Source organism: Galeopterus variegatus, unplaced genomic scaffold (genome assembly GCF_000696425.1).
Source record: "Galeopterus variegatus unplaced genomic scaffold, G_variegatus-3.0.2 Scaffold4098, whole genome shotgun sequence".
NCBI lineage: Eukaryota > Metazoa > Chordata > Mammalia > Dermoptera > Cynocephalidae > Galeopterus > Galeopterus variegatus.
The window spans coordinates 92,300-105,544 of NW_007730209.1; the positions used below are offsets into that span (position 1 = coordinate 92,300).

At 45.8% G+C, this 13,245-nt stretch overlaps 2 protein-coding genes across 5 annotated transcripts in view; one reads left to right on the forward strand and one right to left on the reverse strand.

Moving 5' to 3' along the window:
* Positions 1-6,872, forward strand: part of TMEM45B (transmembrane protein 45B) — a 20,850-nt gene extending 13,978 nt beyond the window's left edge. Inside the window, exons 3-6 of the mRNA XM_008586741.1 lie at positions 2,549-2,755; positions 3,601-3,785; positions 4,302-4,447; positions 5,731-6,872. Coding sequence (XP_008584963.1) covers positions 2,549-2,755; positions 3,601-3,785; positions 4,302-4,447; positions 5,731-5,842 — 650 coding nt within the window. The 3' untranslated portion in view covers positions 5,843-6,872. The remainder of the gene's footprint in view (positions 1-2,548; positions 2,756-3,600; positions 3,786-4,301; positions 4,448-5,730) is intronic.
* Positions 6,873-8,972: 2,100 nt separating this feature from the next.
* The window catches only part of NFRKB (nuclear factor related to kappaB binding protein), a 31,303-nt gene continuing 27,030 nt past the window's right edge, over positions 8,973-13,245 (reverse strand). For all 4 annotated transcript variants that reach the window (XM_008586743.1, XM_008586746.1, XM_008586744.1 and 1 more), the window contains 3 exons: positions 11,434-11,540; positions 10,487-10,622; positions 8,973-10,373 (listed from right to left, as the gene is read on the reverse strand). In XM_008586743.1, the coding sequence (XP_008584965.1) occupies positions 10,248-10,373; positions 10,487-10,622; positions 11,434-11,540 (369 nt within the window). In that variant the 3' untranslated portion in view covers positions 8,973-10,247. The remainder of the gene's footprint in view (positions 10,374-10,486; positions 10,623-11,433; positions 11,541-13,245) is intronic.

Consider the following 13,245-nt stretch of genomic DNA (forward strand, 5'->3'; position numbering starts at 1 on the left):
AATAATAATAGCTAATAACATCTTATTTCATAGTGCGTTATGAAAAAAAATCAAACTAAATATATATATATATTTTTTTTTTTTTTTTTTTTGTCTTTTTCCGTGTCCGGCAACGGATCGCAACCCTCAGTGTCACCCCCGTACCAGACCGGGACCGGCAACGGGATCGCAACCCTCGGTGTTGCTCCCGCGCCTCGCTCAGTGAGTGAGCGGGAACCGGTCTGTATGTGGGATCCGAACCCTCGGGCGGGAGCGCCGCCGCGCTTCCCAAGCGGCACGCTATCCAGTGCGCCACCAGGCCAGCCCCAAACTATATTTTTTTGCCCTATGAGGACATAGGTATAGAAAGTCATAGGCACAGAACACACACTGTATGAAAAGATATAACACAAATTAGAAAAAAGAACAAATTAAAATAGATTAGACTCATGTGCCTGAGTTATAATACAGTACTAAACAGAGTTTAGAGTTTTAGAAAAATCGTCTCTTTTCCTCAATTGTCTCTAGAGTCTCAGAGCAGTTAACACCCAACTCATTGGCTTACCCCCCTCCTCAAATCTGCAGCAGTTACAGAGAGGGGGAGTTTATGCTGGAAGGATAGTAAGACAGGCAGTGGTAGAGAACAAAGCCAGGAGAGAGCTGTTGGAGAGATTTTCCTTTTCTGCCCACTTCTTCCAATATCCACCCCTTCCACTGTTACTTGTCACCCACTCCACTCCACTGGTGGCCCTCAAGGAACAAGCAGTGGCTACAGTCGTAAGTGTGCTTCCTCAGGATCAGCCCGACACATGGGCAGCGAGGGATCTTACTCTGCAGCTGCATTCTGCCACTTGTCATCTTCAGCAGGTTTCTCAGGAGGGAACGAAGGAACAGCAGCAGCTTCTCTTGGAGTAGGCAAAGCTTCCGTGGTCCTGTTTGCCTAGTCCAGCTGAGCTTTCCCACTCACCAGCCACTCAGGAATCTTTCTGGAGCTGAGAAGTGACAGGTTAAAATGGAAAGCATCAACTTTGCCTAAATAAAGCTAGAAAAATATCTGGCCTCTCAGCTGGGTGAAAATAATACTCACTCAACAGCTATCCCTTGAGCTTCTATCACGTAACAGAAACTCACTATTCTAGATACTGGGGACACCATGGGAACCAAGCATGGTCCCTGCTGTCATAGAGCTTCCACCCTAGTGTCACGGGACTTTTCCTGAGTCATTTTCACCAACTCCCTGATCCTTTATACATGAATTCAGAAAGGGGTTGGTTTGAGAAACAGATGTTTGGGGAACAGGGTCCAGAATGTTGTCACGGAGGATGGCTTCTCAGCTTCCCCAAGAACGTTATGGGCACCAGGCATGATGGCAAACCTTCTGCCTTTCAAATTGGTGATAGAAGTAGAAGGGTAAGAACAGAGCGCTCCCCTGTGGCACAGCTTCATCAGTTTTCAGGCCAGTCTGTAAAGCTTGCCTCTTCTAAGATACAGAATGGCCGGAAGCACACTGAGGGGCCTCCACCTTCTCCCAGTGTTTCGTTTGTTTTTGTCTTTAATGTTTTTTTTTTTATTGGTTATGAATATTCATGGAGTACAAAGCAAATTGTCACCACTCATGCCTAAGATGTGATGGCCTGGTCCATACGGGCAGCATGTCCATTACCACAAATTGTGATTATACCCCGTGTCCCCCACCCAATTATCCCCTCAAATATCCTCAGCCTTCCTCCCCATCCCCCTTTCCCCACTCCACTTTGTATCCCTAGGTATGTTCTCTCCTTCTACAAGCTTGGAGAAATTTTTGTTGAGTGAAATAAGCAAAGCACAGAGGGATAAATAACATATGTACTCACTCATAAGGCGGAGCTAAGAGATGAAGGAAAGAAAGACCACAGTGATGCAGTGGATTTGCAGAGGGATCTCCCAGTGTTTTAAACAGAGCTGGAAGGAACCCGGAGCTCACAGGGCCTATGTGTCTAGCGAAGGCCCTCACCTGATGTCTGCCCTGGCACACACCTGGGAGCTGAGTCCCATTCTTAGGCGTGTACAGGTGTCTCCATCACCAGCATGTCTCTGCTTGGATTCTATTTTCCACCTAATGGTTTCTTCCTGGGGTTTGTTTCACTGCTCACTTGGCAGGGGAGCCCAGATTAATGTATCATCTACACTCTCACTTAAGTGATGATACCTTGCTTTCATTTCTGCTACTGGACAAATCGCCAGGGACCTGTGTGTGGCTGCACTTCTGTTGCTTCTTTCCCGGCCCCCGGCCCCCTAAAAGGAACAAAGGCAAGATGTCTACACAGGTTACTCAGCACTCTATTTTATACTGAAGTAGCTGCACCTGTGGCAGCAAAGTTGGTCTGCTGACCCATAGGCCACTGTCACCCATATCTTGACTTCGTTCGTACCTTTGGGTTCATTTTCACTGTTCTCCTATTTGTCTTGGAGCTACTCTTGCCTTAATTTCCACTCATTTTTTAGCATTTACTCATAGATATTTGTGGGGTTCAGTGAGTTGTTCCAATGCATGCATGCATATCCTGCGCTCCATCTCATTTCCCTGCAGGGATCCTGGCAGAGCAGTTTGTTCCAGATGGACCCCATCTGCACCTCTACCATGAAAACCACTGGATGAAGTTAATGAATTGGCAGCACAGCACCATGTACCTGTTCTTCGCTGTCTCAGGAATCGTTGATATGCTCACCTATCTGGTCACCCACATTCCTTTGGGGATAGACAGACTGGTTATGGCTGTGTCGATATTCACTGAAGGTAACTTAGTGGAACAGATGGAGGAAAGGAAGAGAGACTGACAAGTTGTATTATGAGGAATCAGAGTATGAAAGACCAGAAATATTGTAAATACATAATAACCTTCCCCAGAAAATTCAAATCTCTGGACTTCCAAAAGCTAAGTAGGACTCAGTCCTATGCTCTGGGTGGTCCAGATGACATATTCCATAAAGCAGCCCATGAAAGCTTGAGGCTTTTAGGCAGTTCCCCAGCCCTCTGCTGACAGCACCCCCTGCTCGTGCAGGTGCACACACACTCTGAGGCGGGGAGGGGGGTGTGTACATATACATGCATACATATAAAAAGTCCCAAAACTGGTTGAATGCCACAACGCAGGAAAGAGAAACTGCATGCCTCCCCTCACCCTGGGGCTACTGTCTTGCCTCCATCACAAATCTCAAGAGACCCACCCAGCTGCTGAGAGCTCTCCCAATGACTCGCATTAACTGGGGTATGAAAAAATCCAACCACCTCACTTCTGTACCTCCCAGAAAGAGTTGAAAAAAGAAAGTTGAACAAGGGCAGTGCTGAAGTTCAGTACCCACATACGTGATTTGTTACCAATCAGCAACATGTTCCTACCCATCCTGAATTGAACCCGACCATGGATTCTGTATTTACATTCTTTGCTGCTTATACTCAAAATAAACTTGATCTGCATGTTTGTTGCCTGCAACGCTAGGTAAACTGACTTCCTAAATGCTGAAGAACCTAGCTTTGAGACAAGTGTGGGAGGAAATTCCAATAATGGGATAAGTCCAGAGTGTCTCCTCTGAAGGAGGAAAAAAGCACATCTCTGATGGCTGTCATTTGGTTTGCGGCAGGTTTTCTCTTCTACTACCACGTTCATAACCGACCGCCACTGGACCAGCACATCCACTCTCTCCTGCTGTTTGCTCTGTTTGGAGGGAGTGCCAGTGTCTCCCTAGAGGTGATCTTCCGGGACAATATTGTGCTGGAACTTTTCCGAACCAGTCTCGCCATTCTTCAAGGAACCTGGTTCTGGCAGGTGATTATTCACATCAGTGCTCCTTGCATGGTCTGACTGAAGAGCACATTGAGCATGTCCAGGAGAGGTCCTGAAGGGAACATGTTGCTGGAAATGGCAGCACCACTGTACCACCCTTCTCCCCACGCCCACCCTTTGACCTGTGTAATTTTATCCATTAATATCCTGCTGATACATTAATAAGCAAAAATCTAGGGAACATACACAGTGAGCAGATAAAGTTATTTCCCAAGCTGCCCTCCCCAGTGGAAAGAACTGATACCTTTTACAGGCTCCACTTCCTAAATTGCTCACTCTGAAATGTGGGCCCTGCAGTTTTGTTTTTAAATGAGCCTATAGTAAAACCAAAATTAACTTAAAGCAGTCTTCCTGTGTGGAAAGGCCTTCCTATGCTAATGGCAGTGCAGGAACTGGGAGGTAGTGGGAAAGTACGAGACACAGGTGGCCTCAGGGAGGTGGCTAGGTCACTTCTCAAGACAACTAACCATAAGACCACAACTTTGTATTACCCACCAGATTGGGTTTGTGCTGTTTCCACCTTTTGGAACCCCTGAATGGGACCAGAAAGATGAGGCAAACATCATGTTCATCACCATGTGCTTCTGCTGGCACTACTTGGTTGCCATCTGCATTGTGGCCACCAACTACGCTCTTGTCTACTGGTATGTTTGAACGACGACTCTTGCTTTTTCCTACCTAACCCCTAAGCAGTACTGATTTGATTACCTTCCACCACTTAATGATCACCAAATATATGCCAATTTCCCTGCAAGGTATTCTGCACCCGCAGGGGAAGAATCACTACTCTTTTTTGCAAATGATCATGAGGTTTTGCAAAATTAAAGGACCTGTCTGGGGCCGGCCCAGTGGCGCACTGCTACAGTGCGCTGCTTGGGAGCATGGCGGCGCTCCCGCCGAGGGTTCGGATCCCACATACAGACCGGTTTCCGCTCACTGGCTGAGCGAGGTGCGGGCGCAGCACCGAGGTTTGCGATCCCGTTGCCGGTCCCGGTCCGGTACGGGCGCAACACTGAGAGTTGTGATCCGTTGCCGGACACGAAAAAAGACAAAAAGCAAAAAAAAAAAAAAAAAGGACCTGTCTGGGTCATAGTAGCCTAATCATTTCAAATGCAGTTCTGACAGATTTTGAGCCTTTGGTGTTATGGGGAAAGCTCTGCATTAGTAATCAGTACTGGGTTTAGTCCCTGCTGTTACTGGTTCACTCTGGCACCAGCACCTTATTTCTGGACCTGCCCTGCCTACTTCCCACAGAGGTGACAATCAAAAAATACGCCAGAGCAGAAAGTGCTTTTTAGAGGTGTACAGATTAATAGCTATGAATTCCTATGCACGTGCTGTGATACAGGCACTTTGGAAAGTTTACACTCTATCATCCCACTTCACCCTCACAGTTTTATAAAGTTTGTACTGTTATCTCTTATAGAGGGGGAAACCAAGGCTTCAGAAGGCTGAGTAACTTGCCCAAGGTCATCCAACTAGTAAATGGCAGAGCCCTGGTCTTAACCACAAGGCAAGGGTAATTTTCAAGCATATGGTATTACCAGCTCTATTGCTGTTGAGCTGTCCCTGTGTTTCTCTCTAGGTCCTTATTTCCCTAGACCTAAAGCAGATACAATTCACTCACAAAAAGACCAAATAGAAGGGAACTCAAGTCAGTTTCTTTGAGTTCTACTGCCCAGTAAGTGAAACTAAACTGGAAGAGACCTAAGTTGCCTCAATAACAACATTCAGTAATTTTAACCACAAGTCTCTACCTACTGATGAATAATATCCTGTCTGAGAACTCAGATATGCAAACATTCAATCACAATATCTGTTAGAGACATAAAAGAAAATGCTTTAAGAACCAGCAGATGCCTTCACATCCTTGGGTGAAGGAGTAAGAGAATTTTTCTGGCTCACTGGCTCTTATCCTCTGTTACAGCCTTTTGAGTCGGTTGAAGACACATGGAGGAGGAGAAATCATTGGGATTCAGAAGCTGAAGTCGGATGACACTTACCAGACTGCCCTGTTGAGTGGCTCAGATGAGGAATGAGGTCAGGCCATGGAGAGGGCAGAGAAGCCCCTTCCTGTGGAGCCTGAAAAGCTGGAGCAAACGTAGCATATCCCCTCCATTGTTGTGCTTGCTTTGGTCTGCTCTTAAGGTTCTATACATTTGTACCTCCTCATTTAATACAAGGTTGGAGGTTCTAAATCAGGAACCTCCACCAAAGTTGGTGTTCTGTGTATCTTGCTATATGGATATCTGAACATAACAATTTAAAGTCTGTGCTGGTGTAGTATCCTTCACAGAGAAAAATGAAGTAATACCTGTAAGCAGCAACCATTTGTCACAGTGTAAAGAGAAATTAAGCCTGTGAAAAGCAGGTACTTTATTACCAGAAAGATATCAGAATGTAAGTGAATGATGCCTTTATTTTTGAGAAAACAATTCTAACATATATACTTTTTAAAAGTAAAATAATCTGCAAGCTTTTGTATTTTAAATATTACTTGTTAAAACATTTCCTAACTAATCACACGAGAGTACTGCAATACTGTGTCGATAAGTGACAAAATTAGACCAAAGGTGGTTTTTTGGTTTGTTTTTTTTTAATCAGGAAGCTAGTGATCCAGGTGAGAGTTGAAACTCAGATGTTCTGACTCCTCAGAGTTACCCTAACAGATGATCTGAGAAGAAATCTGTATAATGAGGTTGAGAGAAAAATGTCTGGTTATGGGAAAGCCTTGAATTGTAACGTAGCTGACAGCAAAGGATACAAATCTTACAAAGAATATGAACTCTGAATTAGTAATATAAAATCCTGATACTCTAGTCTTGGTTCTGGAACTGTTGGGTTTTTTTGTTTGTTTTTTAACTTCCTTCAACAAATATCTCTTAAACACTATGCACCAACACTGAAATGGTTGTAAGGATTAATGAGATTGTGTTTCCAGCAAGGAGTTTACAGTCCTATGGGAGAGACATGCAGACAGTTGTATACAATGTGATGGGCACTGTGGGAGGTGAGACAGAAAGGGGACTGGAGAAATGGGAAGCTTGCCCGTTCCAAATGTGCCAAAAAAGTACATTCCAGCAGAGGGAGTAGTAGGCACAAAGACAGTGAACGCAGGAAAGAGCATGGAGAGTCAAATACATGAAGTTCTATAAACTGACAGAAGTGAGTTAGGACACAGTTGAAGGGTCTCAGGGATCAAATTATACCCTTCATTTGCACGGCATTTTTCAGACTCTGAGACACACTCTACCTCATGCAGTTCCCATAACCGCCTATGATCCAAGTGCAGGAGGTCCTTCTGAGAAGCTGGTCAACCGGGGGTCACACAGCTGCTACGTGGCAGAACCGGTCTTCAGCATGACTCAAAAACCCAGCGCCTCCCTCACCACTGCACCTTGCTACGTCACACACACACAGGAGAGACCACTTACACGCACCACGTGCTCTTTGGGAGGAATGCTGTGCTTGGGTGAAAGGTAACCTCCCATGGTTGGCCAGCCTTTCAGAGCTGAAGTCACAGCTTAGCAATTTCAAATGAGCTACTAAAAGCAGTGATTTGTTATTAGAGAAGAGAACTCCCTTTCAGGATCCCCCTTGGTTTGCTGGCTGAATAAGAATGCAAACGTTCATTCGACAAGGAATGGAGGACCTATCACTGGCAGTTAATATAAAATGTGTTCTCTCCCGAGGGGCTGGAGGTAGTAGGAAGAAGGAACCTATTCAGTTTTACTTTCATAGAATAGATCTCTATTTGAGATTTTTTTTCTTTAAAGCAGAATACTTTAAGGTTGTCTTTTCTCCAGAGTGAGGGGTTGAGGTGTGAAGATCAGATATAAAATATAAAAATTTATTTTGAATCCCTTCAGATAGCATGGTTTGGGAGACCTCCATGGAAGTGCTCAACCCTCTTGTAAACATTCTTAGATGTGGCATTAAAGTAAAAACTGATCACAATGCTATTCACCAAATCCCACCTGAAATACACTGTCTGAATAATTTTACCAACCTCTTTCAACCAGAGGCTCAGAGGCTCAATGGCTGCCACCAGAAGTTCTTCTGGAATGGCTCCCCGCAAAACACATGCCACAGCTACCCCATCTCCAGGAGACCCTGAGGTCAGCATCCAAAGGAAGCACACGTGGTGCAAACCTGGTGTTGTCACTGTGAACGCCTTCAGTGGGGGTCTCCATTCTATGTCATTCCGCTGACAGGCTGGGTAGTGCCACGATTATACTCACCAGGGAGTCAACCCCACCACCCACCAAAAGCAGACCCACACCTCACAGCCCTGCTCTCCAGGACGTGCACATCTGCGTGCCCAAAGGAGACAAGCACAGGCAGGGAACTTCAGGAAATCAAAGTGCGGGGTGGGGCTGAGGCTGAAGAACAGAGCTACTTTTATGCAATCATTTGTTAAGTAAATTCAGAAGGGGCTTACTTTTAACCAGCAATGAATACCTCAGAAAGGATCTCTCAAATTCTTACCTTTTTCTCATTTAGAAACTGTCACATGGCTTTGCGGGGGAAACGTGACTCTTGGAAATAACACTGATATGCAAATACCGAAGCATTATAAAGCACAGATGCACTCTCCTTTCCTCTCTCTGCAGCCCCTACCCTCACCCCCACCAGTTGGGCCTGTGCCAGTCCTCTCCGCACCCCTCCAGAGCTCACCCTTACCTCAGCCTACTCCACACCTCCTGACTCAGGCTGTCCCCAGGGACATCACAGCCACCCTCCCCTTAGGAAGGCAGCAGAGGGAACCTGACTTATAATCAGAAGGCTGGATTTATCCCTTGGTTCTCTTTAACTTTCAACTCAGCCTCGCATCTTCTCACAGATACAGGGGGATCACATCTATTTTACAGAATTGCTTAAGAATCAAATGAAATGTCTGTAAAACCACTGTGTAACCCATAAGCTGTTCTAACCCTTCTCTGCTCCTCTGCAACCTGCCTAACCACCCAACTCCAAACTAGGCCATTCCATTCAGTGTCCTCTAGCTCTGCTTCCACACCTAGAACCCACAAAAGATCATCACTAAATGTCCACAAATTAGATACATTTTCAATAATTTGAATACTTTTTTTAAGAGAGAAAGGGAAGCCCTGTCACTACAGAAAAGCTTCATCACCCACCCCTGCCCCAAGACAAAATAGACATATATTGTTAACAACCAGTGCTTTAATTACTTACTACGTTTTAAAATACCACTGTGAGCTCACCTTGTAGCTGACAGAGGCTGAGAAGTGTGACATGGCTAGGATTAAATGACTTGCAAATCCAGACCTACCTCTTTTGCGGTTGGTACTGCCAGGCAGGCAGATCCCTGTCCCTGCACACCCCACTCTTCTCTTGCCATCTCCACTATGGAGCAGGGGTCAGCAAACTTTTTCTTAAAGGGCCATAAAAGAAATAGTTTAGGCTTGAGGACCATACTGTCTTTATGGCAACCACTCAAGTCTGCCTTCTGATAACCTATCCTCTGCGGCCACGGATAATACATAAACAAATGGGTCTGGGCTGTTCCAGTAAAACTTTATTTACAAAAACAAGCGACCAGCCCCAAGGGCCCAGTTATGATTCCTGCTCTGGAGCAAAGCAAAATGTATAATCTCTGAACCGCAACAAAGTTTGTGCTGCAGAAGCAGCATCTCTGCTATCATCCTGCTACTCTTGTCCACCAGCCCCGGACTTGCCTGTGAACCTGCTTCCTGAGAAGAATGAAGTCAGCAGGGGAAGGCATGGACCACAATCAAGATCCAACACCCCATCTTTCAGAGGCACTGCCAAACTAGTCCCATTTCAGGGAATCCACACCACCTTCATATGTTTTTTCCCCATCTTATAGCCTCTCGATTACTATGTAGATATCAAGTCAGCCACCAATTCACTAAGACTCTTGCTATTCGCTCATTCTGGTCAAAAGAATAAGTAACCAGTTTACGGGGGCTAAAGCCAGGTTGCTATTTGATAAGGATGTATAATAGTTTCTTTAAAAAAATAAGTTACATAAAATTTTCTGGACACAAAACTCATATCCATATCACTAGTCACGGAGAAGACCAGAAGCTAAAAACACAATCCTCATATACAGCGAGGCTTATTCACTGTGCACTCTGCAACCAAGCAGCTGTCCCTGGGTGTCTCACTCTCGGGAGAGAACTCTGGCTCATATGACATAACTGTGACCTCCCACAATTTCAACAGAATCTTCTCCCGGATTAGCACAAAGCAGACCTTGAAACCGTGGAATGAACCTTTCTCAGGATGCTCCACTGTGGAGCGTGGCAGCAGAATTCAGGCCACTGTTGTCACCAACGCCCTCCCGGCCTGCCTTAGACAAGCTTAGAGGAATGATGCAACCTCCCTGCTCCCTTCCTTTCAGCTAGAGGGACAGACCAGGTCTGGTCTTTCGTGGAAGCCATCTCACTCTCCTAATCACTGTTGTTCAGGTGCCTGTTTAGGAGATGGAGCCGTGGTGACAACAACAGTGGAGACTGCCTTGGAGGAACCAGAAGCGGTTCCTTGTTGAAGATGGGATGTGGGGACAGTCTGGATGCGCACCTGTTTGCAAAGAGAGAATGTTTGGTCAGCAGATTTCAAGTGGGCTCATTAGTTAAGAACAACAAAGGAAACAGAGAAGCCTGATATGGCCAAGAGTTTGCTTTACACCTTACCTGTGCAGCCTGACCTTGTTGCTGAAGCTGCTGCAACTGCTGGGCAGTAAGGAAACTAACAGGCTTATTGCCAGCAATGAGCTTAGTACCTGCTGGCATGGTCGTAAGGATGATATTGCGGCCCAACCCGCTAAGGCTGTGGAGGGAAAGCAGGAGTGAGATATAACAATATTATGGGATATTCTCCCTGGACCAAATTTAGGCAGTGCTCTGAAAGGCAACAGAGAGGTCTGGTGCCCAGTGAAAATTCCAGCATTCTGGACCAAAATGGAAACCACCTGCTGATACTACCTTTCTTCTAGCTTCTATGCTTCCCATGGTGGGAAGAAAGACAGAGCCCAGAAGTCCCCCAGTGCTCTGGATAAAATGGCCCTAGGCTCCACACCCTGACCAGCAAGAGTAAAGAACACACCCCAGACTGGTATGTGCTCCTGGCAAGAAACTCTCCCCCAAGTAGCCTTGGCACACAAGCAGCCCTGATACTGCCAGACTGATTTCACCATGTCCTTTGCCACCGTTTCAGTAAGGGCCACAGGAAGCCCTCATCCTCTGAACTGTTTTAGGCTCAGTGCTCAAATGTCAGAGGGAGGCTTCCCTCATACCCACATGAGCCCCATCACACCGACCCCATCCCAGTACCTCACCCCCCCTTCCTCGCTTTTCTCCACAGTATGTACCACTGCCCAATATATTACTTTTTTATTATTTCTCTCCCCACTCTACAATGTAGGCTTGTAGACAGCATGGATTATTTCTTTTTTAATCACTGCACCTAAAACAGTACTAGGTGCTCAATAAATACTGATGATGAGGACAACAGAGGAGGGTATCAAAGAAGTAGCCCACAAAGCCAGCTGCCTTCCCATTCTGCAGTAAGGACTGACCTTACACCTTGTCCCCCCCACCTCCAGCCCGAGTTCGTCCCTCCACGACAGTGCAGCACTCACTTGGCTCCGAGGTTGCCTTTGATGATGGGTGCTGTGACCACACCTTTGCCCTTCATTGGCTGGCTAATCACAGAGAGTGGAACTGTGATCCGTGTAGGCAGCTTTCCCTAAAGAGAAAAAGTAATCAGGTTTGTTGGGTGAGGAGGAGACAAGGAAAACCCCAAATGTAAACTACAGGAGGACAAGAACTGAGCAGCAAGCACTATAGACAGTTTCAGTGCCCATACCCACCAGGGTCCCAAACATTCCTGAGGTTTGGGCCCACATACCCTAATAAAATGGCTCATATACCATAGTTTGGCATCACTTGATCTGTCATCCTCTTTCGTGCTACCTAATGCACCTGTAATCATATATATCTGCTTTCATCAGGATAAAACCTGCACCTAAATCACACAGGCAAGTGCATGTTCTCTTATGCACAGTCCTGGAGTCTGAGTTCCTAGAGGGTAGAGTCTTACTCATCTCTGTATCCCTATACCTGGCACGGTGCTGGGCACGCAATAACTATTTGGTGAAATAGATGTGAGGAAGGACAGAGGAACACAAGAGTTAACACAGAAAGTGCATAACTACTGCTTCACTGGAATGCAGGTGCACTGGTGGGGACAAATGGCAGGCACACTGGATCAGGAGCAGGTCACATTCTCCAGGTACTTTCCATTTCTCCCACAGATAAGAGAGGTTAGCTAGGGGACATTAATAATAAACCCAACCAAGTGAAAAGTCTAACCCCAAAGCTAATAAAGCCTAGGAAGAACAAGAAAAAAAACTTAAAATGGCCTAGAGTCTTTGGGACTTCAGAATGGTTAAAACAGGTCACTGCATCACCTGTTTTTAGGCTGCCTGGTTTTAAATGCTTGTCTGCCTGGTTTTAAATGCTTGTTTGGTAATAAAATTCACACACTGTAAAATCATATGTAAACTAAATCTAATTTTTAAAAAATAATTCAAGAGGGGTGGTTGATAGAATGCTAAGAAAAGGAATCAACCTTCCTATGAGCAGGCAAACCCTAAAGAAGCCAGCGCTCAGCCGCAAGCCACGTTGCAGCTGTGCCTGCACCAGCCTTGTGTGGTTTGCTCACAACCTGCAGCTATTAACAGCACTTACAACGTGAAAAGGTAATAGAGCACCTCTGAGATGGAACCTCCACATGGATTTACTTATTACTTACATAAGCATGCCTTAGTTGCTTAAAACATCTCAGACCACCAGTATATCTACTGGAATAGTCCCTTCAGGAACTAGCCTAACTAGCTGACTAGACAGGGAAAAAAGCACCATTCAATCCTTCCTGCCCCACCCGACGCTCCCCAGCTGTGCTTACCTAGATTGATTAGAATGGGGTAGATGCCACTGGATACTACACTGCTGTGTCAGGAAAAGGATTCTGCAGAAACAAGTGAATCAAGCAAGCACAGCTTCCTAGTTTCAACTTCTGTAATATGGAAGCCTATACATGTCCTTTTAAACCACTCTATGTCAAGGCTTTTTGATTTGTTTAATTAATGGGTATATCCTTCCTTCATCACTCTGACTTATCCCAAATTACTGAGGTTTTCCTATGTAGCTTGCTTAAAAACTGAACCTATGTTTTTTTTTTCCTTTTTGTGTTTTTTTACTAACCGGTAACGGGATCACGACCCTCGGTGTCACGCCCATACCAGGGACCGGCAACGGGATCGCAACCCTCAGTGTCACACCCGCACCGCGCTCAGCCAGTGAGCGGGAACCGGTCTCCACATGGGATCCGAACCCTCGGCGGGAGCACCGCCACACTCCCAAGCGGCGCACTCTCCAGTGCGCCACCG